At 45.8% G+C, this 27,882-nt stretch overlaps 1 protein-coding gene across 5 annotated transcripts in view; it reads right to left on the bottom strand.

The window, feature by feature from the left end:
* The window catches only part of AUTS2 (activator of transcription and developmental regulator AUTS2), a 1,116,140-nt gene that overhangs the window by 10,178 nt on the left and 1,078,080 nt on the right, over positions 1-27,882 (bottom strand). The window contains exons 7-15 of one of the 5 annotated variants that reach the window (XM_089895816.1): positions 18,916-19,390; positions 17,367-17,620; positions 16,018-16,259; positions 14,316-14,360; positions 11,160-11,255; positions 8,941-9,012; positions 7,663-7,692; positions 5,587-5,658; positions 2,182-2,323 (exon numbers count right to left, since the gene is read on the bottom strand). In XM_089895816.1, coding sequence (XP_089751942.1) covers positions 2,182-2,323; positions 5,587-5,658; positions 7,663-7,692; positions 8,941-9,012; positions 11,160-11,255; positions 14,316-14,360; positions 16,018-16,259; positions 17,367-17,620; positions 18,916-19,390 — 1,428 coding nt within the window. The remainder of the gene's footprint in view (positions 1-2,181; positions 2,324-5,586; positions 5,659-7,662; positions 7,693-8,940; positions 9,013-11,159; positions 11,256-14,315; positions 14,361-16,017; positions 16,260-17,366; positions 17,621-18,915; positions 19,391-27,882) is intronic. The other 4 variants (XM_089895817.1, XM_089895813.1, XM_089895814.1 and 1 more) reach the window with 4 other exon arrangements.

The raw sequence follows: 27,882 nt of genomic DNA, 5'->3' as shown, positions 1-27,882 counted from the left end.
GAACAGTATGTATTTCCGTAGGATGCCTCAAATCCTTTTCTTGAAGGAAGAGAGAGACAGAGTGCGTGCACCTGTGAATTAGGGAAGGACACTCTTTCCAAAAACTTAGGGCATCCGCCTGGCTTGCTGACGTGCAGCTGACAGCTGAGAAGGCAGGTTCTCCGGGCTCTAGACAAGAGATTGGCCAAGGTCATCTAAAGACGTCCCCTTCGTTATTTCAGGCGCTAGTGCCCAACAGCAAGATGGAAGCGGTTGAATTTAACAAGTATGCGTAAATCATACTTACCAGTTAAAAGTTTCACCATTTGGGGAAAAATCTGATATTGCTTACACTGGAAAAGACTACCTTCCAGAATAGAAGTATAAACAGGGACTGAATGGATTTACCAATAATTAAAACTATTCCAAGAACCCCTATTCCAAGAATCCCGTGCATTTTGACTGAGTTCGTAGAAACGAATACAGATTCCTTCAGGAACATAAATTAAGTGAAGGAGGGTTGTCCCTTCAACACCCTATTAATTTATGTTTGGCGTTTTTTATTCCCCAGCCTGGAAGGGCCCTGTGGGCCTGGGGTGTGGAGGAAGCCACACAGTATAGGAGAACATCTATCTGTCAGAGCCACAGCATCTCAGCATCGGAAGGCACCTGAGGAGTTATCTGTTCAGCCCTATAGGGTGACTTCTTCTCCACCCAGAAAGTGCAAAAATGACACCACCTCCACAGGGCAAATACAGCCCAGCACATTCATTAGGTGTGAACAGCGTTGCCAGCTCAATAAAAATGTGGCTGCACACTGTGTAGTACAAGCTAATGAATGCTTCGATGAGGATCGCAGCTTCGCTCGGCGCAGGGCCCCCAGGGGTGCCTCGCAGTTCAGGAATTATCGAAGCAAAAGAAGCCAGTTCATCTGCTTGGCTCAGATGGAAGCCAGGGAGAAATCTATTTCTCTCCAAAAATTGCTCTTCATGTAGCCCTGTCTGAGAGCCTAGGTGCCATGGTAACGAAGACTTCAAACACATCCCTAGATGGAACTGACAGAGAGAAACCTGAGACCTTAGCAAATTCCATCTACCCTCAAGACAGCGCCGCTCGCCCTTACTCTGGCGACAAGGCCAGTAGAATGGTGATTGCTTGCAGTGCGGGTGCTCCTTGCTTCCCGAATGGATGAGCCTCAGGTCCGCCAAAAACAAGTCTCGAATAAAAGCCTGGGAAGGTGGCAGGTGGACTAGAAACAGGGACCCCCTTGAACACTTATGTCCAGAAGAATAAATTCTACGCCGCACAGTGGGTAGGAAGTCGTGGCGCCTGTCACCAGAATGAGCTCGGCGTTGTCCTGTATGAGCTGTACCCAGTGGAGCCCATGTGCCAGGCACTGTGCGCTGAAGGTGATTTTAGAAAAGACTGAATGTTGAGGAAACTTTGATACCGGTAGGGCTGCTCTCGTCCACCTAATGCCCCTGACGGCCACTGCCTTTGTCTGTACGGTCCCAGAGCAGGACTGGGCGGGTTACCTGATGCAGTGATGATCAGGGACCCACTCCGGCACATGCACGAGGCACTTGGAAGTGTGTCTTCTCAGAGGTTAATGAATAGACCTGTTGGGGGTTTTACACGCTGGCCCCTAAATTTCCTGCATCGTTACAACCAACCAGGCAAGAATGTTAAGTCCTGTAATAGAGAAGACCGGCAACCAACCAATTCACCCTCCCCGTCACAGACCACACCGCCGGCAACTACTTTAATTGTATTTCTTTATCCTCAGACCCTCACGCACGGCGTGACCGAGCATCATTGTGTGAGGCCACCGAGTGCTCTGTGGGCAGGGACAGTGAGAGCAGCCGCATCCTTACACAATTCCTGGCATTGTCTCCTCCCGATTAGCCCTTGCGAGCTCTCAGATCTTTTTCAATAGCATTTGACATGCTTGTGAGTTATAGTGGTTTAATAGAGAAGCAAATAATGAGCCGAAGCAACATGAGCCCCCGAACGGAGAGATGGTCTTTTCCCTTCTTTCGTGGAAGGGGGCGCATCCATGGAGAAGGGCCCATCTCCCGAGATGCGCTGTGATACTGCCTTGCAAACTGACATACGTCATAGTTTTCAGGCGGCCGAGAGCTCAGATATAACTTATCTAGCTACCTGAGAACTACATTTCCCAGCTCGCCCCTCTGAACTCACCAGCGGCAGAGAACAAAGTTGAAGGCCGTGCCAGGTCATGGGGGTGGTGGATGGCTCCAAAGAGGCTGGGACCCGGAGGACGGCTCAGGAACTCGGGCTTCAGGCCAAAGTCCAGCTTGTGTGGGTCTGACTGCATCTGTTTCTACAGCAGCAAGGGGGGAGGAAAGGATGGCACCCCAAGAGAAACAGCAGGGAAGAAAAACATTAATAGGAGGAGCCTGAGACCGAGAGAGTCAACACGATGAACTCGGGCCCTGAGCCCTCGTCAGGTCCAAGTTTACAAACGCTGTGAGAACACAGCAACCCACAAACCATTTCACCCTCCAATGCCAGAAAAGCGGGGCCCGCCGTTCATAGCAGGAATGTCAAGGGGCAAAACTCGGGTTCGGTCTCTGAGGTTACAGGGGTCTGAGGCACAGAACCACGTCCCAGTTACTGAAACCATCACCATTCCCAAGTCGTTTATGATTTGCTGCAAAGGCTCCTTTCAGCAAGTTTTTAAATGATAGTATCTTAAAGCTCATTTTATTAGGGATTCTGCGATGAATACTCTGCTGTGTAAATTAATTGTTTAATGACTCTTTGCCATGCTCTAATAGATCACAGTACGTTAGTAGCTGAAAGTTATAAAGAAATATTTGCATGCCTACAAGCTAATTTTCAAACGATCGTTGTTACATATTTTTAAAGAAACACAAACGAAGTAGGGATATTAATTTTACTAATGGGGGCTTTTTTACTGTGCCTGCTACACTCCCAGTTAGCTGAGGAAGAGATCAGGCCAGGCCAGTAAACCTTCCAGAACGCCTCTTGCTGTGAATTCCTTGCCATCAGCTACCATCTGTTTACCCACCCTTGCGCTAACCTGTCAGCTCAGCTTCCTCTGAGGCTGTAGGGACCAGCTCATCACCTTCCTCCTCGTTGCTCCTCCTGGCCTCACTCCGGAGGCTGGCAGCCTCTCCTACGGCATGGTTTACAAACTGCCCCACCTTCTCGATTCTCAACAGCCTTCTCGGCATTGGCCTCACACCGCCCCCGATGAGCGCCGACCCTCGACCTGGGCCTGGGGCCGAGGCTCCGGATCTCCCTTCCCTTGCCCCCTCCTCTCAAGCTCTCCGGGCTCCCAGTCCTTCACGGCCCTTCCTCGGTTTCCGACCTCGCCTTTCCCATCTCTTAGGCTCGTCAGATGTTCTCTGTCCGTTTGGCCCCACTCCCCCTCCAACCCCCTCGTGTTCTGCCACACGTAAATCCTTGTCCTGTCACACAGTAACGCCAACAAGGAGACATGTGATCTAACTTGTGCGGGAGTCAGAGACAAGAGGGGTTTGCCATCACCTAGCACTGAACCCTACACCATCCTGCAATCCCACTCACCCATCCTTCCCAGGTAGGATGAAAACCACCTGAAACCTTCAGGCTGGCAGCAACACCCCAGGAAGCAGATCACACGTTCACCATTTTTTCCACACTCGCCAATCCTCACTACTGAACTCTGAGCAACTAGACACCGGGACAGAGGCATGCCCTGAGCCTGCAGCAGTAAGAACCTGCGAGCAGGGGCCTCTCCCAAGAAGTATCTGGTGAGTGGCTAAAAGAACGAGTAAATGAACATTACAGAGAAAGGGGACCATGCAATTTCTGCTCAAACCTACAGGGAATTCTCTCATGAAAGTCCCACTATCAAGTAATAGCCAACCCCCCAAACAAAGCTGCTAATCCACTATGAATCTATAAAAACGTTTTGAGTGCCTCCTTTAATTTGGTTGCCAAATTATTTAGTGCTAATACTGCACGGTACACAGCACAGTTCCATTAACCACAACTTAGGTCCGTGAAGCAAAATGGAGCTTGGGGATTACAAAGAATTTGCCGGAAAGGGAAGATGAACAGCTATCTCCTGTGCAAGAGGTCTTCCTAATTGAATTGGGATAATGAACCTCTGAGTCACTGGGGACACGCTTGTGGAAAGGAAGATGCTAAAGTGGCACCTATGCCATCCTTCATCGCTTTTAACCAAACGAGTTACCAGGAGGACGTGATTTACCCACCGTTCCGCTAACCACATCATCCAGAACAAAAGTGAATTGAACTAACCATCAAAATCTAGTTATAGCTCTTCAGAGCACATGCGTTTTCTAATGAAGCTAAACCAAGAGGTTTCTAATAAAGCCTCGCCTAACACTAACGTCAAGGTGAGCAAAACCCACCGACGGGATATTCTGACAAACAGCAGGTATTTGGTACCAAAGCAAGATACCTTAGTGACCTCATTCACTGAGGGTGGCTTTTTAATTTCTAACTAGGTAGGTTTTTAAAAAATTGTTCAACCATTAAAAAAAAAAATTCTGGGATGACTAGCTCTCCCTCCCTCTTTTTCTATTCTGATGATGGCCCCCGAATGCTGTCAGGACTAAAAGCTTGTTCATGAAAATATGGATTCCAGCGGAAGTGTATTGGAATTACTTGATTGGTATAGTTACTCAGACTGTAAAATCTGGACTTGTCAGTTAGTTTGGTCCCTAAGTTGACCAGTGATGCCGTATCTGGTCATCTGCAGAAGTTCTTCATCTGTTTTCTATTTCATCATAAAGCCCTGGTAATACATGCAATGTATTCATCTATATGATGAAAGTACAGACAAAAAAGAAAAATCTCCCAAGGATAGGTAAGGTAACCAGCCAGATGGCGGTTCTGACAAGCACTGACTGTAGTCTGACCTCTGGCATTGGTCATCAGGAGGACGAAGGAGAGTGGGGATAGGTCATTGTAAACCAAATACCGCTTCTAGAAGAGGAATTTTTAATAATATGAATTGCTAATGGAATCATCATATAGGCCTAAATGAATAACATATTGGCCATAAACGATCTTTTTTTCCAAAGCCATAAAACGAAAAGAACAAGAAGGTCCTACTGTATAGCACAGGGAACTATATTCAATACCCTGTAATAAAGCATAATGGAAGAGGAAAAAAAATTTTTTTCTAAATGCTTGGTGGGGGGGAAAAAAGAATGTACCAATTCTTACAGAAAGAAAACTTTTCATGTACAGCTCTTCCTAGATACTAAGTATGTTCCATACTAATACTTGTCACTATAATTAGATTCCCCAAACCTTTATTTTAGGATTTAATCTATAGAGGCCCTTTGGATCAATAAGATGACAAAATCATTTAAAAAAACAAAACAAAACATCAGGATGTTACCAGTTTGCTTCTGTTTTGCTATTTGCTGGTGATCTCCCTAACTAACAGCAAGATTGCCAAATAGCTTTTCCAAGAGATACCTGACCCTGCCTGCCTGCCTGCCGGTGGGACTTTAGAATCTGTTTCCAGGCCTCCTCAATCGGGAGGTCACTCGCCCGCAGGTGGGCGCCCCTCCCCGAGGCCAGGAGGGCAAGACTGACCTTGACTTTCTGCTGGTGGTGGTAGGTCTGCCAGGCGATGTGGACGTGCACAGCGCACCATTTCCCTGGCTTCTGCAACAAGACAGAGCGACGTGGTCAGAAGGAGGACTGTCCGAGAAAACCCCCTTCAATCTCCCCAAAGCTTTCAGCAGATTCTAGCTGCAGAGGCGTTTTCCACGAAACGAGATGCTTTGTCCCCTCCAAGTGCCTTCTCTCAGCAGCAGTCCGGTGCCCGGGCCGGAGAGAGCCCCAGTGGGCTGTACCTCCCCTGCCACGGGAGCCCGAGCCGGCAGCTACTCCTCTGAAAACCAGCCCCGAGGAGGACCTCCCCTGGTTACCAAGGATAACGTGGCAAAGCCTGAATCCCACTTTGTGCCCCCTCTCTCTCTCTTTTCTGGCGCCAGCTGGCAGGCCTGGTGGACTGAAGCCCTACTGAACAAGCATGGCCAGGCCGTAATGCGAACTGGCTGCTCAGAAGAACTAATTAGTGCATGTCCGTGAACCAGTTCGAAAGCAAGAGAGGGGACAGAACCTGTGTCACCTCCCCCAACACTGGGGTTTTTTTTTTAAACCCCAAAGTGGAACAAAGAAACCCACCACATTTTTACTGAAGCCCAGTTCCCACAAGAGTCAACTGCCCATATTCGTGCTGGGTGGCACGGTTCATTTCTAAGTGAAAAAAGAAACAGAGAGGAGAACTCACTCCTTTCTCCTCTCTAGGCCTCTACAGAGTGAGTGCCTGCCCTGCCCTCTGGGAGGGCATCAACCCCTGTCTCTCAAACTAGTTCACGTCTTTGCTTTCTAAGCTGCGGAGTAGCTGTGAGCTCTGTCTCACTACCTGGGGGGCAGGGACCACGTCGTGCCACTTCACTTGTATTCCTGCTACGTAATCCACCCGTAAGCTCCGAACATGAGCTCCATAACAACCCGATGGATGAGAAGAAACACTGCCCCATTCCTACACCGGCAAAGGACAGACACTTCCGGTTTCTATATTAAGGAGCTGCTTCTGAAATATATACTTAAATCCAAGTTTGGGTTCAGTTCTCTTGTAATGAAATTACGGGTCATTTGAAATCGCCTAAGTGATGACACCATCCTCCTTTCTCCCCCTTTGGAGAAACTGAATTATCTGATTATATGCACCAGAAAGGGTTTAAGTAGAGAAGTCTACTATCCATCCATCTTCCATCCAACCATCCATCATCCCCCCCCCCTCACCGCTCCCCACATACACCAAGGAAGTCAGCATTTATTCAGAGGACATTTGCTGGCCATGCTCCAGACCTCTCAAGACAAACCAATACTTCTAGTAGCTCTTTTTCTTTTTCTTTTAATATAAATTTACTTATTTTTGACTGCATTGGGTCTTTGTTGCTGCGCACAGGCTTTTCTCTAGTTGTGGTGAGAGGGGGCTGCTCTTTGTTGTGGTGCATAGGCTTCAGTAGTTGTGGCACGTGGGCTCAGTAGTTGTGGCTCACGGTCTCTAGAGAGCAGACTCAGTAGCTGTGGCACACGGGCTTAGTTGCTCCGTGGCATATGGGATCTTCCCGGACCAGGATTTGAACCCATGTCCCCTGCATTGGCAGGCGGATTCTCAACCACTGCGCCACCAGGGAAGCCCCTTCTAGTAGCTCTTTTCTGCACCAGAGGAAAAGGTCGAATGGCTGTGACTTAGTGCAGAAAGAGGCAGCCACCAGCCAAAATAAACAGACCCGGATATGTATTTTGTAGGTGCAAGAGAAATGGTAGAGCTCAGTGGAATCCTAATTTCAGCCTATAGCTTAAGTCTTTCCCTTAAGTTTTCCACAAGTCAAACCTTTTGCCAGAACTAACAAGAGAATCTGACTCAGTTGAATTTTATCTGTTCGCTTTATCTCCATGGCCTGGCGTCCTCCAATGCTCAAAGCATAAACCATTTAGGCCATTTTCAATCGCACTCTCTGAAAAACCTGACCACTGTCGTTCCAACATTTTACTCCAGTGCTTCTGTGGCTTGTTTCCTTGTAATTGTATTTTTAACCCTCCGGGAGTCAAACAGGGATTGCAAAACAGTTCTAGAAGAAGCTTGCTTACCCTTAACATAGGTCTGAAAGGATCTGTCAACTGTGAAGAGAAAATGACAACTTGGTTACATGCCTGTCACTCAAACAATTGCTCTAATTAACAAATTTGTAGTGCTTCATTAGGAGGGGAAATTAAAATGTTAGAATTTTACTTTTAAATGAAGCCCTTTTAGAGAATAATTAACCCATTTTCACACTATCAAAAGTGCCAAGCGCCCCTCCCCCACCTCACAAGCCTTGGTACATCTACGCTGACAAGCCCCCCCGGACAAGTTTAATCAATAGTGATTTGCCCTCTGGCAACACGATTTGCTCCCATTACACATCTCAGGAGTTTCACTGTCTTAGAGCAGCCCTTCCAAACCTCACCGCGTGGGTCTAAGGGAGAAGGGCCTTCAGACCATGGACTTGAAAGACTGGATACTAATGATAATTAAGGAGAAGTGTCCTTTCCAGACACACAGTAGAAATAGGCTATCTTTAATAATTATCCTTAATCTGATGACTGTACATCACTTAGAGGTATAAGACGTTTTAAAGAAGTTCACTAAACATCATACAAATACTTACACAGTTGAGTCATTTGACACATCTACCTAATTCTGGTTATCAATTTCCGACTGCCCTTATCCAGGGAAAAAGACAATATTGTAAAAGGTAATCATTTTTTTTTTCCCATTTACTATGAAGATGAATAACAATCAATGAGACAAGATTATATCTACTGTGTAACTTCAAATTCTTTTTGAGAGTTGGTCTGCGTTATGACTAAATAACACAACCAAATCATAATGGATATTTTATTCAGCTCCAGATAATGTGGTATGGACCCTTTTGTCCATGTGGTATGGACAAAAGGGTCCATACCACATTACAAGTAGAGTGGCCGGAAGAGCTGTGTAGTACAATGAGCTCCAGGAAGAAAAGCGCGTAGCGCCTTTCCATTCAAAACATTTTACAGCTGTTTCTTTGGCATGTGAGAGAAATTTCAGGAGATGGAGACAGAGAAGGCTGGTTGAGTGGAAACTACGCAAGCTCAGAGTGTCGGACTCCTGGGCTTAGACCGTAAGCTCTCCCTCTGTCCCGTGGTAAGTCATTGCCCTGGTGTCACGTGGCCGCAAGGGAGATTCTGTTTTCTAAGAGTAACTAGCATCTTCCATAAACTAGAAGGAAGAGCTAAGGCAGCAGCTGTTCGGCTGGGCTGAGGAAGGTGTGAAGCCTGGGCTGGCTGTCCTGGGGAGATGCCACCTTCTGTGTTACCCGAGACCCAGCCTGACCTTGCACTTACCCTCGGGTCCTTCTGGAGAAGAGTATGTGGGACCGTCCCAGGTCGGGCAGCAACATCGATTGGGTTGGACGTCTACAAATTAATTAGACCACAGCTTAGGAAGCATATAACACGGGACACGAAAGCAAGGTCTTCCTTTCGTTCTAAATGACAGAGTTCAAACGTCCCTTTTTTGTTTGTTTCTTTCTGGAATACAAGAGTTAACGGATCCATTTTCCTCCGTGACCACATATGCTCTTCGTGAGGACCCCGCTCCCTGTTTCCCCAGGGGACCCTGACCAGAGCCTGCCCTCTCCAGCAATGGCATCTCCAGGCAGAGAGAGGCGAGACGTACATACGAGCCCGCCCCTGAAATCCATCTTCTACCGAGCTCCTGACAGCCCTGTCATTGTGGGTTTTTTGCTTTATCACCAAACCTTCCAAGAAATGCTTAAGTGAACATCATTATAATCTGCTCTATCAGGTGCTTCCCATCAGAATCACTGAACGTGTTTTACAGACATTAAGCTAACTCTCAATTTTAACTGGCAGACGGTAACAAGGAATTACACTCAGTAATTACTCATTAGCAGTGGTGGGAATGGGACAAGAGAACCTAATTTGGGGACCACACAGACCTACTGTTAAGTGATTTCTAAAGTAATTCTGCACCATCTTTCCCATTCCCAACACCATTCTTAAATATCATCAATGATAACAACCTTATCTGTAGGCTTTTGTCCTTTGAATTAACAACAACGAAAAGCCCACTGGAGGCACAAGGCACTACTTCCTAGTGGGTAGAGGATTTAGAGTATTTTTCACCAGGTATTTGATTTAAGAAACCACAACTTCTATGAATCCCTTCACACCAGGAAGTTGACTCGTGTGGAAAAAAGAGCCTGCTGAGTTTAGGCACCAAGCTCGCCTACGAGGAGAAGGGCGCAGGGGGGAAAAGAAAGAATGGAAGAACGAAAAGTACAGCTAACAATTAAGCTGGAGTTGCTAACAGCCTGATTTGCATACATATGAAGAACTCCGCTAATGAACTGCAATCTACATATTCAATCAGTAAGATGGCCTGGAAAGGCCTATTTCAACACCAGGAGAGACACTTTCTTGCCCAGATGTAGTTTTCTGTGTGATTGGATAATTGTGAGTAAGGGAAATAGTCTAATTTAGTAAGTGACCTACCAGTCTGGTTGGGGATGCACCAGAGATTTCCTGCAACCTAGAGGGGACAGACCAGGGACTGAGAGGGTAGTAAAGAGCTGATGGCAGAAGGAGTTTAAAAACCACCATCATTTTATCCCCAGATAGGAGGTGTTGAGACCGGCCATCCTCAAGGCCTGAGGAGGTCTAACTGGGCACAGGAGCTGCGATTCCATGCAGGTCCCTGTGATTTCTAAGGTGCGGCCATCCCACCCCCGATGCTTAATTTTTTCCCTCTTTTCTAATTTTAGGGCAGCATGCCTTTGTTAGTATATTATGTGCTCATCCTGGGAGGCTCTGGCCCAAAATTTGTGTTTTAGCTTTGAAATGAGACGGGAATAAAAGAAAACCAAAATCACACAGCGCAATTTCCTACTTTACAATCTGAGAATGGTTGCTAACATGAGAAGTACATTTCGCTTTTTTGGCATGAGAATCAAGTATCGGCCGTGGTAGATGTAAAGTCACAAAAAGGTAGAGTGTTCTGAGAGTTAACGCCTTAATTTTGGCCCTCGGAGATAACTCTAGCCCAAGTGGAGGAGCGTATCTCTGGCTAGGTAGAAAAGAATTCAGTTATCATAAAGGGTGAAAGGCTACTTCATCTCACACGAGGATGGCAGTCTTGACCTTGGGAAGTGTGACCCTGACAGCGGGGTGGGAGGCTTATCCGACATTTCATACAATTCCTGACCAGAAGCTTATGTCCACAATCTTGGTAGGGTGGGGGTTGGGGGGGAAAAAAAAAAAATATATATATATATATATTTTTTTTTCCCTGTATATTTTACAGAGCACAAGAAATCCTAGTTCAACTGAGATGACATGGGTAGCACAGGTTAAAAATTAAATTCTGGCTGAGTTTTAAACCTAAATGGACTAGGAGAAAATATTCACACTCTAATATTGATGGTCAATTTGGATGGAAAAATGAGTCCCTGGCAGGTAAGAGGATGGGAAGCTACCTGCCTAGCCCCAGCCCCAGGCTCCACTTACAAGTACGTAGGTGTGTTTTCGATGTAGTTTCTTACCTTCGGCTGAAATGCTCCTTGCAGTGAACCAAAAGGGCCAGTGGGCGGAATCATAGGGGGGATGCCCGATACAGCAGGAGGGTAAGAATGGAAGAGCTGTGGCCAAAGATGGAGAAGGGGGGAAGACAAGATTTTAGTAGGAGGCAAATGATGTGTTCCAATTCCCTTCCCACAGAAAGACATCAACATTAGCAAGCCAAGTAATCTCAGTTTGATGCTATTAGTCAAGAAGCCACAGTGAAATGATCACACAGATGTGCCATGAATACTTAACTTGAAAAGTTAAAAGTAGTTCAGAATCAATCAGCCAACAAATGATGTCCCAGATGAGGACATCATTAGAAAGGGAGCTTTTCTAATTATTAATTGTTAAATCGGATAGAAGTCCTAAAGGGTTGGAGATTTTAATGCATATCAAAAACAGGAGGGGGTGCTGAGCCAAACAAGATGCCCAGAAAATTACAAGTTAATTAGAAAAAGAAAAAGAAAAAAAAAAAAGGAAGAAAAAAGAAGCAAGTCTTTATGGATTCCAGGATTTTAAACCATTAAAACTCAATTAGTACTTTTAGACTTTTAATAGTTTTGAGGAAATGAGAAAATATTCACAATCCTTGCTTCATTAGGTTGTTCTGGTAAGTAGCAGTTCCAGAGGACAACTTAATTGTCTAAAATGATGACAAATATTTGTGGAAGGGGAAAATAAAATGACTCAGAGTATACTTTCCACAGAGCCACCCATTTTTCTGTAAGATGGATAGCCCACTGAAGGCTATTCAAGCCAATCCCCTGACATGTCAGTCTGACCACTTAGTGGGGAGGGAGAAGAATGATTCTGAATTAACAATACGAATCTTCTTGAATTGATAGTTTACAGAGGACACAATGGAGGAGAGAAATATACAGCAGTACTGAAGACAATGCAGACACATCTTTTCCTCCTCTTAAAAATTCACAGTTTCTGAGATTTTATCACTCTGGTTCCATTTACTTTGAAAAAACCACCATACAGATGTTTTAGTAATGTCCCACCCTTATGGTTGCACAATATGTCAAAAATACAATAATAATTCAAGCTTTTCCTAATAATGCATTTATGTGAGGTATTTCTAGGTAACGGCTGAAATCCACATTTCACAATCCTGTTTTCAGAGCACATACTTTTTCCGTTGGCCTTTATTTCATTTTGCTCCCATTCAATGATGCAGCCAAGTTTTTCAGACTAATGGATATTGAACTAAATCCACTTAAACAGTGACTGCAAACCAAGCGCCCTCACTTAAACTAATTTTAAGTCTAAAATTGTGTTTTAGATACTTGAGTGCATTGTATCTTAATTCCCCTTATAACATCCCAATCCCCAAAGCAGGGGAGACTAAGTACTTTATATATTATCCACTATAACTAATAATATGAAATAACTCTCCCCCGGTACACTGTATGAAGCCGAGTAATTAAATACATCACTAAAATGCGCTCAAATTCCTATTACTCTGCCTCCAGGTGGGTATGTTTTCCTTTAATGTTTCCAATTAAAAAATTGGGTGTTGTCACCATTTTCATTTTGCTCTAGTCCATTACTGAGCCTCTTCGAATACAGCTCACTACTCCACCTCCTGACTACAAGTCTGAATCACCTAAGTAATAAAACATGGACCTTCCAAAAATTCAGGCTTGCAGACTTATTCTTCATCGTAAATCTAGGATTCTCTGTGGAATATGTATATGAAAAGACACTGCATGAGGTCCTAGGAAGTAAACTGAGCTGCCAGCAGAGCAGCTAAACTTTCTCTGAGAATGATTTTGTTAGCTGGTCCTTAATTGAACTTGGCAAGTATAGACAAAGGGCAGAAATCTGGTGATTATTAAGGGTGGTACCATTCATGAAACCCATGCAAAGAGAAAAAACCCACAGCTCTACTGCATTTTGCATGTCCATCTGAAAAATGCTTTCGTGTCACAGTCCCGAGCAGAACAGTGCTGAAGAACTTGGGGGGCCCAGGTGCTCAGATACACCTTCCTCATCCCTTTCTGAAGAGGCTCTCCTCAGGCCATTTCTGAATGTCTCTCCGTAAGTAATTCTTAATTGATTTCTAATATTGTCTCGTCCTGACTTCTCAGCTCACTTCTCAGCCTAGGACTAACTAACACAGTGTCTAATTATCTAGTTCAAAGCATGAATGAGTTCACAGGCTTGGCTGATCTATTTAGTAGCATTTCTATTTGAACAGTAAGGTAACACTATCCAAAAATCAAAGCAAGAAGAGTTTAATACGGTGAATCGACATGGCTACAAGCAGTTATTAAACTTCCTTCTTTCTGGTTTCATTTAAAAAATATAAATAAACCATTGAGCAAAGGAAACTTGCAAAATTTCAGGTAAAAATGATGCAGTATACACTCCATAATCAAAATATCATGGTAAGATATTCAAGGTTTTTGTTATAAAAGAAGCCCACGTCTTGTAATTAACTGAACGTATAACTTAGGTTGTTGCCAATTGAAGTTCCAGAACATACTCTTAAAATTGCATGAAACGATTAAAAAAAAAAAAGTTTTGTTTTTTTTTTTAATAAAGAAGAGTTTAAAGAGAAAAAAAATCATGCATTTCAATTTTAAGATCTTCTTTTGTTTAAATAATATTTTTAGTCGCAGTTTTAACGAGCTCAGGAGAACAATACCAGCTGTGTGTAAGAGGGATCAACAGTCGGTCTAGAAGAAATGAAAATTTGCTGTTTGAAGTCATGAGTCAAAAAGATATGGTACTTTCCTTGGAGGAAATAATCGAAGATGAATTCCAGGAATTCTGTGTTAAGGACATTTCGACCGAAGACTGCAATCTGTGATTTCAGACTCTCCTGAAACTCTAAGGGTTTAACTGCGGGCGCCCCACTTTGCAGGACAGAGGCCTGGCTGCCAGTGAAGTCCTCCTTCGCTTTAAAGTGTTAGGAGTGCTTATGACCTTTTGACTCAGAAGATGATACTGCATCTTTACCAAAAGCAAACGTCACAAAAAGCAAGCATCCAAAGTGACGAGGAGCAATGGGAATTCTTGCAAAGATGATTAAGGAAGGCTGCTAGTCATTTACTGATCTGTGGTGAGAGCACAAAAATGGAAAAGCAGTTACATTAAATGGGTAGCATGGTAACAAGACTCACACTGTGCCGGTAGAATGGGTCAACTTTTGTTGGGTATTTGTCAAACTGTAAAGGGATCAAAGCAAAAGCTAGTTACTTAAAGAATCTACATTTCTGTTCACTGCTTCAGTGGAGGTAGCCCGAAGCGAGCTTCTCTGCCGTTAGGCCGTCATCAGCCTCTGTAACCTCACTGTACATGAAACCATTCTGAGCTCGAGTCACTCTGACAAGAAATCAACAGGAATGCAAAATCAAAGCGAAAACCCATTCAGTGCATTTAGGTTGTGACCACACAAGAGCGGCTTTCTTTCTAGGCTATATTTAGAGACTGGCGCGCACCAAACATCTGAACAGGAGAGAAGAGGCAATTGTTCAGATAAATCAGAGAGAAGTGAGCGTTGCCTCTGATTTATCCAGAGAATTCCCTCCGTTTTCATCTTCACTTTGGCAGAACTGTACATTCAGCTGTTTTCCGAAATGTATTACCCCCCAATACAAGGCAATTTGGGCTAGGTCTAAGAACCTTTCTTTTGAGCAGAAAAGAGAAAATACCATTATTTCTTCTAAGTAATGTCATCATCCTGGGCTGTAACTCCCCTCAGTTAGATTTAAGTTATTTTGTGAAACAGCTCACTCAGACTGGTATAAGCTCCTTCCCTACATAACTGTTGAGAAGTACGGTTCATCCAGAAAATAGATACAGGATTTATCACGGGAAAAAAATTTTGGTCCCAAGGCCTTACCTCTAATATGCTCCTAAATAAAGTTTATAAAATAAACTTTGAAATATATATTTAAAAAAATTAAGTTGAACAAAATGGGGGAGAGGGAGGGAGGAGAGGATGCAAAGTTTGGTGAATCACGGAATTCCAATCTGTCCTCACAATGCCTGTATTAATTGCCTTAAAATCAAGTATTTCCTGAAATATTAAAAATTAAATAAGTAAAACACTCTAATAGTCACTGTTATGGACAGGCATCTATCTCAGAACAGTTAGTATCCTACTATTTCTTACAGCTCCTAAGTGAGAAAACAACCCTAACTGGTCCTCCCAGCATGCGCTAGTTCCCAGGCAAGGCCAAGATCGTGTCACTGCCAGTGGTCCCTCTTACCACAAGGCTGAGTTCGGACCCTGCAGGGCTCATCGCTCCCTGACCACTTGCTGGCAGAGCACAACAGCAGACTGGGGGCGCTGTCTTATGAAGTACGGGAAATACAACACCTCCATCAAAGCCGGTTTAAAAAACCTTCCAAAAAAGCGGGTATTGGGGGAGGGGTACCCAGGGCCATCCAAGTCTCCTGATGGCTCTCTCCCTCCTCAGCCCTTCCGGACTTCCCGGGATTCCGTGAGCATTTATTTGCTGGCGCCGAACACTGACAGATACATTTTTACATCTGGTGGCAACTCCCCAAGATGCTCAAGAAAACAAAATCGCCCTTAAGAAGTTAACTACCGACACTGGATGTGACCGTTTTGAGGGCATCTAGAATAAATTCCACCCACAGTGCTAGAAATCACCGTCTAGCAAAGAGTTCCTACTTTAGGCCCTGGGTCAGTGCTGCCTGGAGCAGGGCGCATCCCCTTCTCTCCAGCAGAGCTGAGCAAGGTCAAGGGAGTCCCCCAAACAGCTGTTGCTCCCCAGCCAATCTCCTGTGCCCAGACGGCCTGGTCCAACCCCACCGTGCTGCATAAAAAGAGAGTCGTGCTCTACTTATCCTCACATTTCTGCCTGGGGTACGCACCATGGGCGGTGCTGGCGTCGGCATGATGGCGGCGGGCGGCAGGGCGTGGGGGAAGGGCGTGAACGTGTGCTGGTGCGTGTGCTGGTGCGTGTGCTGGTGCTGGTGCTGGTGCTGGTGGAACTCGGTCCGCAGGTAGGGTGGGGGGCCCAGGGAGGCCCCGCGGTCAGCGCTCTGGGAGGCCAAGAAACGTGTGTTCAGTTCCTGTCGCAAGATGTCTTGCTCTGGAAGAGAAGAACACGGACAGGATGACACCTTTCCTTGGGACGGTAATTTCTTTCAGAACAGGACATCCAAGTAGCTCACTACGGAGGGCTATGGGCCCAGGGTGCGGGAGCTGGGGCTCTCAGGGGTGCGGCCGGGCCCTTAGTGGAAAGGGATAGCCGACCAGGCAATGGACGGTAAGGCCCAGTCACACACTCTGTTCTCTGTCTCAGCTTTCAGGGACAGGCGGCCCATCAGTGGGGTGCACGGACAGAGTCCAGGCCGAACGGCCAGAGGTCAAGTTTCAGCTGTTTTACTGCCGGCTGAGTGACCCTGGGTGTGGGAAATAAGCCATCTGTGTCGCGGTTTCCTCGTCTATCATACGGGAACAATAACATTGCCTGTGCTATGGATTCGTTTCAAGGGTTAAAGAAATGAACCTACTGAAAAGTGCTTAAGAGCAGTGACTGGCTGACTAATAAAAGTGAGCTGTCGACACAGCAACATGCCATGACAGACCCCTCATGCCCTCTTCCAACATAAACCTCTGCTTCACGGCTCTCTGTATCGGTGGCAGAACATGGCCACGACGAACCCAAAGTTGTGCCACTTGGCCTGATTAATACAGGTGAGGAGAAAAGGACCCAATATCCAACACTAGGTGTGTCCTTAAAAAGCTGGGACATATGCTCACAAAAAGTACATCTTCTTTCCCACCCATGGTAGAAGACCTTAGTCAGCTAACAAGGATGTGACTTAAGATCCTGGCCTGAAACAGACATGGGATTTGTAGAGCTTTTCTGTCAAGCTAATGGGAGCCCAGGTGACAGGGCCCAGACAACCTGTGCTTTACTGCTCAGAGGATGACCCTGGTCAGAAAAGTCTCTCTGGCAGTGTCCGATTCCAGGCCACTGTCATGCCAGGTTGGGATGGGTGCTGGTATGTATTTTTGCTGAATCTCAGCCTACAGAGGGCTGGAGGAAGATTACAAGAAGACATACAGTAAAGCAGAAAATCGTGAGTGGGTGGATAACACCTAGCCGTCAGGGACAACACAGACAGCAGGCGAGGCCCTCTGGAGGGGACAGTGGGAGCACGAAGAAGCCAGGCCAGCTCGTCCATCCTACCTGAGTAAGTGCCCCCGGCCGGGTGTCCGGGCACCTGCAGACTCCCTGATGTCAGAGGTGGTGGAGGAGGCAAGGCAGTGGGAGGGGCAAACATATTGGGGTGATGTGAGTGTGCGGGGGGCTGGAGGGTGGGCGTGAAGCTGTGCAGGGGGCTGTGGTTGGGCAGTGACAGGGGGAATGGGGAGGCCGAGGGGTGGTGGGAGGCGTGGGGGGGGCCGGGCTGAGTCTTCGCTGGGGTGCTGCTCCTGCTACTGCTGTTGGAATACCAAAAAAAAAAAGGAAAGAAATGAAAAACAAAAGAGGTAAGCCATTTATTTTCTTAAAAGAACCCCTATGTCCCTGCCCAAAGCCATTCAACACCTTTTCTCTTGTTCCTTCCTCTTCCCAGACCCTCCCCTGTGTGCGCAGAGCCTCTGCTGAGATCGCAGCTCCTCTAAACTGCCCCCACGACTGCGGACACAGCAGAATAGGAGCTGCTGCCCCAAGCCGCCGCCACGTCCAGACAGCTGCCCCCTCCCATCCTGCACCAGCCACACTTGCGACAGGGCAACGTCAGTGGAAAGCAATAAGCACGGTGAGCTGCTCCCTCTTCTGTGAAGAAGCACAGGGAAGGGGGAACCAGGGGGTCAGGTGCCCCATCACCCCTGTGGTCTGGAGGCCACAGACGTGGCCTCGGGGGCAGAAGATGGGCCTGGCCCCTGCCAAGGCAGCTTCCTTCCCCTGTTGCAGATAGGAGAGAGCAAGGCTCTTGACCGCCACAGTCACCCGTCACAGTCACAAGGAAAACACTACCAAAGTCACCAAGCGCGGGGGCTTAGAATGACAACCCCGGGACCAGCCGGGGTGGGCAACACTGAGGCCTGCGCCCTGGGTCCCTGTTCCCCTTTTCTTTGCGGGTTTCCTTGTGCTGCTTTGTAAACTTTCCTTTGTACTCTGGCAAAGACAAGACGGAAGAGTGCCTGGATCTCCAGGGAGGAACACACCTCTCTCTCCCTAAACCTGGCGTGTTTCTTCTCTACCTCTGTGACCCACCCGGAGGAAGGAAATCACAGTGGAAATTCCTCAAACCAGATTACTCCTTGGTCCCCATCTTCCCGCCCCTGGAGTTGCAGGGAGATGTGATGGGGGGGTGGTTGTGGTGGCAAAGAGCTTTCCTTTTAAGATTCTCAACACTGCACCATCTCCCTGGCTTTCCGTTCCCTGCCTCTGACCGGGGAACCGGCGGGGCTCCCGGGCACAGAGCCCTCAACTCAACTCTCCCTTCCTTGAACCTTCTTCCCCTTCCTGCCTTCACTCTCTCAGGAGCCTCCGTAGATATTTAGCTCTTGACAACGTCCTCACCGCCCATACTCCACCCAACGCATCCCGTCCTGCTCCCAAGAGACCCTGTCCCACCGGCCCCTCAGGCCCCGTCCCTGTCTTGCGTCCCCGCCTCGCTGAGAACACTGCGATCAAGCTTCCAACAGGACACCGCAGTCCCTGCGGGCCCCGCTCCCACCGCCAGCTGCCCGTCCATCAGAAGATGACCAAAGCCGGGCCGGCGGCTCACCTGAGGCTGTTGAGGCTCAGGCTGCTGCTGTTGTAGGCGGACAGCGGCTGGGGGAGGCTCTGGGCGGAGGGGTGGGCCGGCGCGGGCGGGAGGGCCTGGGGCGGCAGCGGCCCCGGGGACTGCGGCCGGGGCGGCCGGGGCGCCGGCGGCGGCGGAGGCGGCGCGGGCTGCGGCGGGGCCTCCGGGGGCGCGGGCGGAGGCTGGGCGCCGGGGCGCGGGGGGGGCGGCGGCGGGGGCTCGGCGCGCGGCCCCGAGGCGGGGTCCGGAGAAGGCGCTCGGGGCGGGGGCTCCGCCTGGGGCTGGGGCGGCGGGACCTGAGGGCGGGGGTCCTTCAGCACCACGGGCTCAAAGATGGGCTCTTTGCCGCAGTCCTGGCTCTTCTCCTGGCTCCTCTCTAGACCCGAAATCTTGGGGACAATGGGCCCCGCATCGCGGCCGTCGTGTTGGGGTAGCGCGCCGACACCGAGCTCCGGATCTGTGCGGGGCGAGCAGAGAGAAAAGCACAGGCAAGTGCGTGAGTGGAAGCCAACGCCGGGCCCGGGTCATCTGTGCCCACTGGGCCGTCCCCGGTGCTGTCCTGTCTTTACCGCTGGGAGCAGCCGTGTCCCTGGGGGAGAAAGGCCCACCAGCCAGAGAAGGCTGCCTTCCAGGAAGCGGCTGAAGCCACCAGACTCTGAAAAACGAATGTTTCCCTTAACCTTGACAAAGCCTTTTGTGCGGCAAAATTCAGAAACAAGAGCCAACAAGTTGATTCTCGTTTTAAAACAAACATACTTCTTGACTACACAGAGGAGAAGTGTTTGCAGTAGCCACACGAAGCAAAAGTTATTTAGCCCCACAGATGTCTCTTATCGGCCTGGCCTGGCCTCCTTCCCCCTTTCCATTCTGACTGATGGAGCCCGCCTGACATTTGGAGAAATAATTTTCTGTTTAGCAAGGGCTAAACTTCCGGTCAAACGTCAGGCCTCCTACTGCTGAGGCTTTCTCCTCCTATGGATGATCCCAGGGTTTGAGATCGAAGGTGCAAACGTGAATTTAGACCAATTTACTGTCAACTACACATGGTTGAGTTCTTAAAGAATTCCCTCTGGACCACTGGAGGAGTCCTTAGCCAAGTGAGGACAAGGGGTGTGATGCTGGACTCGAGACCAAGCCTAGATGTGAAATGTAAGTCAAATTCTACAGTCACTAATGAAATGTAGACAACAGATGCTCCTATATGAATTTAAAAGATATGCTTCCCTCCAAAGGTCAAAAGATCCATGCCACATCTAGTATAGGGGTTACCTGATTACCCCCGTAAGTCAAACTCCATACAATCCTCTAACAGAATAATGAAAGACAAATATGGCATTAAATACAAAGAGGTGGACTGATTTATGAGTAAGTACTTTTGCATACATCGCAGGGAAAAAAATTACCTTTCCTGCATTTTTGCGCTTAAAAAAAAATCCATCCTTTTGTTATTACACAGCTTAGAAACTGGAAGAGAATAGATCACAATATTCTCTGAAATGAGGGTGGTGTTTCAGGGTATTCCTAAATGAACTACTTTGGGCATGAACTTTCTCTTCTGATCTCACTGTTATCAAGTATGAAGAATACATGGTATTCTCACTGGTCCTATTAATTTCTGTTGATGTCCTCTTGCATCTACACATGTCATTTTTTTCTTCCCTGGAATTTGCATCAAAGCAATCCATTATTTTTGTGTTCTTCTGGTAAAACAGATCAAACCTGTAATATGCACAAAAGCAGAAACAAATGGTGGGCTTATAAGCAAACCACGTTTTTAGCTAATATGAACTTGGCTATCCTTAAGTCCCACAGACAGTGTGGAACAATTACACAAACAGGATGCCAAGAAAGCCCCCTCTTCACATGGCTCAGGTACGAAAGGATAAAGCATCTGATGCATCTGGTGAAAAGCAACTCTAGACTTCTGGCATCCTACTCACACACGTTTCTCTCCAGTGCTGTCTTCAGAACCTTGCTAGGAAGATCTCTGCTTATGATAAGCTGACATTTTATGAATTTCCAAAACCTGAGGGCTGAGAGAGAACAAGATTCCTGATGTGGACACAGATCCCCTTCAGCCACAAGAAGAACTCCTACAACACAAAGGAAGACCCTTTATCTGCAGACACCCAGCTCTAGGGATCCTGGCTCTGCTCCTTTTCCATTTTTTTCTACCATTTTCACAAGATTTTCCACAGCAAGCAATTATACGAGCTCACTGAAAACCACAGGCTTCACACAATGCAGGCTGGTTGGTTAGGTCTGGGGCAGAAAGCACTAACACCCCGGAAATTCTAACAGCACCAAAAAAAGAAGGCACAGTACAGGCTTGGGCTCGCTTCCCAAGTCTCCATAAAGGCAGAGTTGGCGCTTATGTTTCCTCTGCTGTCCCACCGTCTCAGGACCAACCCAAACCCAGCTAGAGTCAGAGGAGTGGTGCTGAGACTGTGGCGGTGTTGCCATCCCTGACGATCAACAAGGTACACCGGCAAGACCGAAACCTCTCTAGCGAACCCTACAAATTTGTAGGGAACCACTGGCTTGGGAAACCGAGAATCACAGAATTTTGGAAGAAGACCAGAATCTGGGAGACCATCCCAGCACTTCTTAAACTCTAACGTGCGTAAGAAAGCCCCGAAGATCAGATTCAAATGCAGATTCGGATTCAGCGGCTTTGGGGGTGAGCAGGGCTCCGGAGTCTACCATTCTGAGAATTTCCCAGGTGATGCTGATGCTTAGACCGTTCTGTGAGTAGCTAGCAAGCATGTTATCCAACCCTCTTCGACTAGATGGGGAATAAGCCCAGAGAAGTTAAGGAACGTGCTTGCTGTTGAATAAACCAGACAGCAGAGTTCTAGTGCTAACTCTGCCACCACTAAGTGACTTTTCTATGATTTACACAATGCTGCCCCCTAACACAACACAGGTAATGATAAATCCAGGATTCAGTTAAAATATTTAAGTACAGACAGTGCAAAGGGTTAGGAAAGCTACAGATTGTCGCTGGAACACGGCCTTTCAGCTCAAACTGAAAGCTATCGTCAATCCATCAACACTTGGTGCCCCAACCTATTGACCAAGGCAGCCGACAGGTTGGAAGGCTGGTAAGAACTTTGGGGCTGAAACAGTTTTACGATCCCCCATTTGCACGGGTCTCGTGAGGCACAGACTAGGCCTCATGCATTTTTGTGGCTAATCGGCAATGCATTTCCTTTTCCTTTCAATTATTCAATAAATGCGTCTTCCCAGTTAAGCTCTTCCGTCCTGACAGTCCACTTGTCTTACTGAGCTTCTCCAAAATTGGCAAGAACACATTAAAAAAAAAAATTTTTTTTTGTATTGCTCAGTGTGCTCTGAATTTGCCAAAAGATGAAATGTGCTGAGGCGAAAGAAATAAGAACGTGCAAATTGACTAGTCTTATTTAGAAGCTTTTTTCATTACATTTTGGGGTTTTAAAATTTCTCTTTTGTGTTTATAAAAATAACATCATGCTTATAAATAAAAGATATGCAAATCTGAATTACACTATACAGTAAAAAGGCTAAATGCACTGCATGTAAATTATATCTCAAGAAACTTGACTCAAACACAATACTTAAAAAATAATTGTAAGGGTAGACTAGGAAAAATGTGCTTGATTTTACTTCAAATTGGATACAAGTTCCCTGGGGAAATTGGACTCTCTTTTACTTTACTAGTTGAATATAAACCCTATAACCTCTGTGGAGGGCAATGTGGCAACATTTAGCCAAAAGACTAATGGAATTCCCTTGACCTGATGAGTAAGAATTTGGTCTATAAACACAGTGGAACAACATCACGATTTGAATCGCCCGTTTGGAAACAACTCAAATGTAATCATTAGGGTTCTGGTTACAAATGGATTTGGTACATCCATGCAGTGGAAAAGACTGCAGCTGTACAAGTGAATGAGGAGCTCTATATGTACAATGTAGAGCATATGCTAGCTTTTATAAAAAATGGAAGAAGGGGGCTTCCCTGGTGGCGCAGTGGTTGAGAGTCCGCCTGCTGATGCAGGGGACACGAGTTCGCGCCCTGGTCCGGGAAGATCCCACATGCCGCGGAGGAGCTGGGCCAGTGAGCCATGGCCGCTGAGCCTGCGCGTCCGGAGCCTGTGCTCCACAACGGGGGAGGCCACAAAAGTGAGAGGCCCGCGTACCGCAAAAAAAAAAAAAAAAAAAAAGGAAGAAAATGTATTAATTTTTACTTTATATATAAAGCAGCTCTGGAAGAATACCCAAGAAACCAACAGCAGTGAGTTACCTGTTTGGGGGCTTGAGGAGGAGTGAGAACTGGAGAGACAGAGAACTGGGGGAGGGGGAGGTATTTTACTGTCTACATACATGCATACTTAAACTTTTGAATCCTGTGATCATGTTACCTATGAAAATTTTTAAACTGGTCTTATGTTTAAAAACAGTCTGAACAAGGGGGAAAAAAAGCAAAGCAAACAAAACTGGGAATTTGAATAGTGGTATGACTAATAGGCACGGAGAGTATATTTTATATGAAATAAGAAAACAGAAGGCACACGTTTATACTAATAACTTTTAAAATAAAATGGATTTTATGAAAAATATAAATGACTAAAACTGACTTAAAGAAACAAACAAAGCCGATCATAAAAGTAAACTGAAAAATGACTCCCTATCAACACCCCCTCAACCAAAACAAGGTACCAGGTGCATTTCGTGTTCTAGACAATGTGGACTAAACCTACAGGAAGCAAATGATTCCTGTCATTTAAATTGAAGACCAACAGCAAACCTACAACCGAAGGAAGAGGCAAGACTATTGTTTGCAAAAAATATAATTATCTCTCTGGAAAACATAGACAACCAGCTGAAAAAATATGAGAACTAATAAGGGAGCTCAGTAAGGTATCCAAATAAAAGCCACAAACATCAGTCACTTTCCTACACACCAGCAATAGTGAAGAGAAAATAAAATAAAAAAGGAATACGCTTTACAATAACCAAAATCATGTAACACCTGGGAACGAACCTAACAAGAAAATTATAGGGCCTATAAGCTTTCAGAAACATACCTCCCCAAATGCTTTGAGAATCTATGTTCTAGGGTGTTTTATGATTCAAAAAATAAATATAAAGAAGTAAATAAATAAATAAATGGGGGCGGGGCAGAGGAGTGGGGAGGAGAGGAGGGAGGGGGAGGGGAGAGAAAGAGAGAGAAGTTAAAGGTTAAGCCATGGAAGAGGTAGCTCTTAAAGGAGACCACCCCTTGGGGGAGTTTTCAAAGTCTGTTGGAGTATGTCTGGCTGTCACAATGACTGGAGGGTATTTAGTGGCTCTCAGGGAGATTAGATGTACCATGATATGAAGGTAAAACCACACACAGTATCGTGGTTCACTTTCTAAAGTCCCACTGAACATTTGTGCAGCTGAAAAACCTAGAACCTGTTTTTGCAAAGAAAGACAAAATAATTTTCCACATGGCTTTAATACACACTGGGTTTTCTAGGAATGCAACTGTTGTATACTGTTGCATCTGCTGTGTTACGTCTTATTGCTGAGTTGTTCATCGCTTGGGAAAATCATGACATCAATGGTAATAAGGCTGATCCTGGTATGTGAATTACCACGACAGCTGTGCTTCTATGTACAGATTCAAGCATCTGACCTTTCGTTGTCTTCTAACGCAAACAGGCATCTACGTACTTCCAACATATTCTGTTACTATAAACTACCTTCTCTTTGTTTCTCCTTTACATTTCATTAAAGGCTTTATATACATTTAAAAATTATGTGTGCAGATAAGCATATTAACCATATATTTTACTGCAGAAATTAAAAAATAAGAGTGTGCTATAGGGACTTCCCTGGTGGTGCAGTGGTTGGGAATCCACCTGCCAATGCAGGGGACACGGGTTCAATCCCTGGTCTGGGAAGATCCCACATGCTGCAGAGCAACTCAACCGGTGTGCCACAACTACTGAGCCTGTGCTCTAGAGCCTGTGGGCCACAACTACTGGAGGCCGTGCTCCGCAACAAGAGAAGCCACTGCAATGAGAAGCCTGTGCACCCCAACGAAGAGTAGCCCCCACTCATCACAGCTAGAGAAGGATGCGTGCAGCAACGAAGACCCAGTGCAGCCAAAAAAAAAAAAAAAAAGTGTGCTATAAAATAGTTCTTACATTACACAAAGAGGGAGCTGGGTGTGGTGGGATTGAGATTAGATGCATTATGTCCCTGTGATGGACTGCTCTGTTTCTAGAAGTCCAATAACTTACTGCAAAAATGCAATAACTATTTGAAAGGGTTGTTGTGGAAACTAAAAAGTCATGTTAAGTGCCTTCTGCAATGTATAGTGCAAAATAAGTAAGTGATCAGTGTTCCCCAAGCTACTGTAGAAAGATTTAATTTCATGGAAAATATTTCATGACAAAATTACTATTAAGTAAAATAAAGTGCACTATTATCAATATGGTTTCAGTATTTAAAATTATCTATATAAATGCATACATATATGTCCAAAAAAAGAGATGAGAAAGATATGCATCAAAATGTTAACTGTTACCTTTAAGAAACAAGAAAAATAAACTGATATCAAGGGGAAAAAATGTTAACTGTGATCCCATCAGCCAGAAATAACCATTGATTCAATTTTTTACATTTGTACTTTTTTAAACTTTCCAAATTTTCTATAGTGAATATGTATTATTATTATAAAAGAAAGGGATTATATTTTTAAAGAGTTCCGTCATGGACAATACATCTCCACCATCTAAAGAAGTCAACCAGGAAAGTGACTGTTCAAAAGTCTCTTGAAACTGCCTTACCTACTGGATGGAGGCTTTAGAAAAGCTCTTCACCCAGAGGACAGATAAGTATTTTTCTCTCAGAAATGAGGATAGGATATGGTATGCATTAGCCTTTCATCAACTCCTCAATGTTTCTAACTGGTTCTAACTGGTGTACTTGAACAGAAAGGAAATGGTGAACGTTGATGACACAGAAGGAATGGGGGAGGGGGAGGGGGGGAAGACAAGCTCTCCCAAGGCACGTTTCAGTGCTTCTGGTCTTTACACTCGATTAGAAAGCCCTAAGAGGGTTTACCCACTATAAGGTCATTATTGTAGCAAATATGAACGAGCCTGAAAGGCATCACGAAAACCTTGTGGGGCACTGGCCATTAGGCAATGTATCTACCCATCCATCCATCCATCTGTATCTGAATGTTTGGACAGGTCCTATTTTTACATTATTCTATCTTCTAGCTAGCTTTTCTACTTATTTGTCCCCATGGAAGAGCCACAGAAATCTCACCACATAGAAAGAATGAAGATTGTAGCCAAATAAGAAAAAGAACCCAAATTTTAAATCAAAAAATGGGAACATCAATAAATCTTGAAATGTTCAACACCAAACAGCCCAGAAATATAGGGAAGCATCAGATTTCTATGAATCTACATGCAATTATTTCAAGCTACCAGCAATACCCATTCCTTAAACACACTTTCTGTTGTCTATTCTGTGACCTCAGGCAAAATCTCCTTTTTAGCAAAGGCTGCATGTTTTGTATATACTTACTAAAATGAAAACCACACTCTTGAATTCATTCACCAATACTCTGAACTCTCCCCGTGTTTTAGGTGCCATCTCTAAAACTCTACACGCCAATGGTGTCTGACCGAAAACAATCTACCTTCTCTAACCTACACTTCTCTTTATTTCCCTCTTCTCCCTCTTTTCTTCATATCATTAAACAGAGACCAGTTTGTTCCATCAGCAGAGTCAATTACAAACGAATTGAACGAATGGAGGGATGACATTCAGTCTTGCTGCTCTTCCTTCGCGGTCACTGAAACTGTACAAATAAATTGAGGAAAGCCCACTGTTTGTTCAAGGCAAATTAATTTTCAAACACTGCAAGAGCGGGCAATCAGGGGAATGATGGGTGCTTGGCAGGGCTCAAAGAGATTCCATTTTGGGCTTGTCATTTTGTGTAAACATTAATTACCAACTGGGAGGCTAAGCTCTGGGCTGAAGTCTGCATCGCAAACCTCTCAGGGCCTCCAGGGTTCCTAGTAAAAGCAGAATCCTAAATAGGAAAGAATAGCCATTGCATCTGCCAAAACACCAGCAGCCCACGGGGAAAGCTGTGTGGAGCCCGACAGATTAGAGGCTGCTGTTCTTAGAGAGGCTAGTTTGGATAGCATTGAGTTCACCAGATTAACCTAGGACAGGGGTTAATCTGACAGGGGTTAAAGAAAAGTCAACAGACTGCCGTTGAGTGAACTTAGATCTGATTCAAGTTTATTCCTAGTAACCCTCACACCAACAAGCATCCGTCCTGAAGAGGATGTCCATGTTCCTGATGCTTTACTACCGAAGACTGCCTTCCGGGGGAGTATCAACCTTGGCTGTTCAGACTAGAGCCCACAGGAATGGCTTCCGCCTACAGCACAAGGCACCCTTACAGGTCAACCTGGGCTTGCAAACATTTTATTTCTTTTGTAGCCTCTGGCACGTAAGAGCAATGAGGGACCATGTTGATGAAGGACCAAAATCAGGACGAGAGAAAGAGGCTGTGATCTATTGGGGGTGGAGATGGGGGCATTAAAGTCTTAAAAAAAACCCAGGAATGTCAAGGTCGTATACAATTCGCCTCATGTTTTCATTTCATACAAGGCAAAACGAATCACTTCATATACCCAGCAGTGTGCCAGGTCCTGAGGATACAAACGTTAATGAGAAACAGCCCCTGCCTTCCAGGAGCTGGTGCTTGAGGACGCAGAACAGAGAGGAAAAACACATGAACCAGTAGTCTGGAAACCTGTGGCCTTCAACTTCAGTGTTTGTTATTTGCAAGGTTCACAGAGAAGCTCAGAGTTATCCACGGTAAAGCACTTTATCTGTAACACTTCCTGCTGCACTGGCTCCAAGGATCAGTCTTAGGCTCGAATC

The sequence above is a fragment of the Delphinapterus leucas genome, chromosome 15, assembly GCF_059928025.1.
Source record: "Delphinapterus leucas isolate spDelLeu-1000000601 "Yukka" chromosome 15, BTC_Dleu_Yukka2, whole genome shotgun sequence".
Lineage (NCBI taxonomy): Eukaryota > Metazoa > Chordata > Mammalia > Artiodactyla > Monodontidae > Delphinapterus > Delphinapterus leucas.
Note: the sequence above shows the minus strand (reverse complement) of the source record. Positions and strands in the feature narration are given on the sequence as shown.